The following is a 1,270-nucleotide window of genomic DNA, read 5'->3' on the forward strand; positions in this document are numbered from 1 at the left end:
TTAAACTAAGATAAAAATAAAGAATAAAAATTTAATTATATTTGCTATACTTAGATTGTTTATATATAACATTTACTTCATTACTCTTTTTCTTTTCTTTTAATAGATTTAAAAGAGTATTGTAATAAATGTTATGTTATATAACTACAGTCTAAGTAAAGTAAATCATATCAAATATCTTATTCTTGTTATTTTTCTCTTACATTGACTATGCCTTTTAAGCTTGATTCATCAATATTAGAACATCCTGTTTGTTCAAATAGACTTGGAACTGGTGAATTTAGTAAATTATATCCCTTATAATAATCATTTGGTAATATACCACCAATTAAATTCAAATTCTAATAATAATAAGGTATTTGAACACAATTACTCAAATAACAATCAGGTATTTGTTCTATTTGATTAGGATTTTCTTTATCATAATTACTTTCTGAACAATATACTTTAAAATTAGTGAATAGTGGTGTGATAATAATATTAGAATCAGTCTCTCTAATAATTCGTCTACACCCCTTTCTTGTTTTACCTTCTTCAATTCTAATTTCTTTAATAAGATATTTATTGACTTTTTCCCCTTTTTCATATATTTCTTCTTGCCTTATCCCATTAAATGTTAATATCCTTTCTCTTTTATCCATTTTACTACTTCCTTTTATTTTCTTATAATTAATTTCGTTTCCATAATTACTTAATTCTTCAAGTAAAATCTCATAACTAATATTTTCGTATGACTTATCTTTATCTCTTTGTTCTACTTCTTCATTATTTTCTTGTATAAATTTTTCCCATTCTTTAAATCTTTTATTAATTTCTTCTTGAATCCTTTCATCACAAACAGAAATAATATTAAAATTTTGAAGCCCTTCTTCATCATTCTTTGTTTTTCTTTCTAGTTCTAAACTAATACCACATCTTATTACACATCCAATAATAAAGCTTTTTTCTTTAATCTCATTAGAAACTGATTTTCTCTTCTTATCAGTTGATTCACTAATAGATTTAGTTGACTTCTTAATGATAGACATTGTAATGATATTAGTTAAAAACTATGTTGTTTTTATATACCTCTTGAAATTTTATGTTTATTATTATTATTCTTTTTCTATTTTATTATAGTTTACTTTTAACTTAGCGTTTAAGAATTTAGATTTTCTAGTTCATGTTATTTTTTGGTTATTTATAGAAGAAAACAATATTTTATCATCATTTCTTTGAATAAAATTCTTCTTTTTATCAATTAATTCTTTCATGAATTGTTTGAATAACA

General features: G+C 22.3%; 1 protein-coding gene across 1 annotated transcript, besides 2 other annotated features; it reads right to left on the reverse strand.

The window, feature by feature from the left end:
• Positions 1–10: 10 nt before the first annotated feature.
• Positions 11–43: a sequence feature (AT_rich).
• Positions 44–341: 298 nt separating this feature from the next.
• On the reverse strand, positions 342–1,028 carry EDI_341380 (uncharacterized protein; the record flags this gene model as incomplete). Its single annotated transcript, XM_001737135.1, has 1 exon — positions 342–1,028. One exon carries the CDS (start codon positions 1,026–1,028, stop codon positions 342–344), a length of 687 nt encoding a protein of 228 aa, XP_001737187.1.
• Positions 1,029–1,074: 46 nt separating this feature from the next.
• Positions 1,075–1,118: a sequence feature (AT_rich).
• Positions 1,119–1,270: the final 152 nt, after the last annotated feature.

The sequence above is a fragment of the Entamoeba dispar genome, genomic scaffold, assembly GCF_000209125.1.
Source record: "Entamoeba dispar SAW760 scf_1105229460375 genomic scaffold, whole genome shotgun sequence".
Taxonomy (NCBI): Eukaryota; Evosea; order Mastigamoebida; family Endamoebidae; genus Entamoeba; species Entamoeba dispar.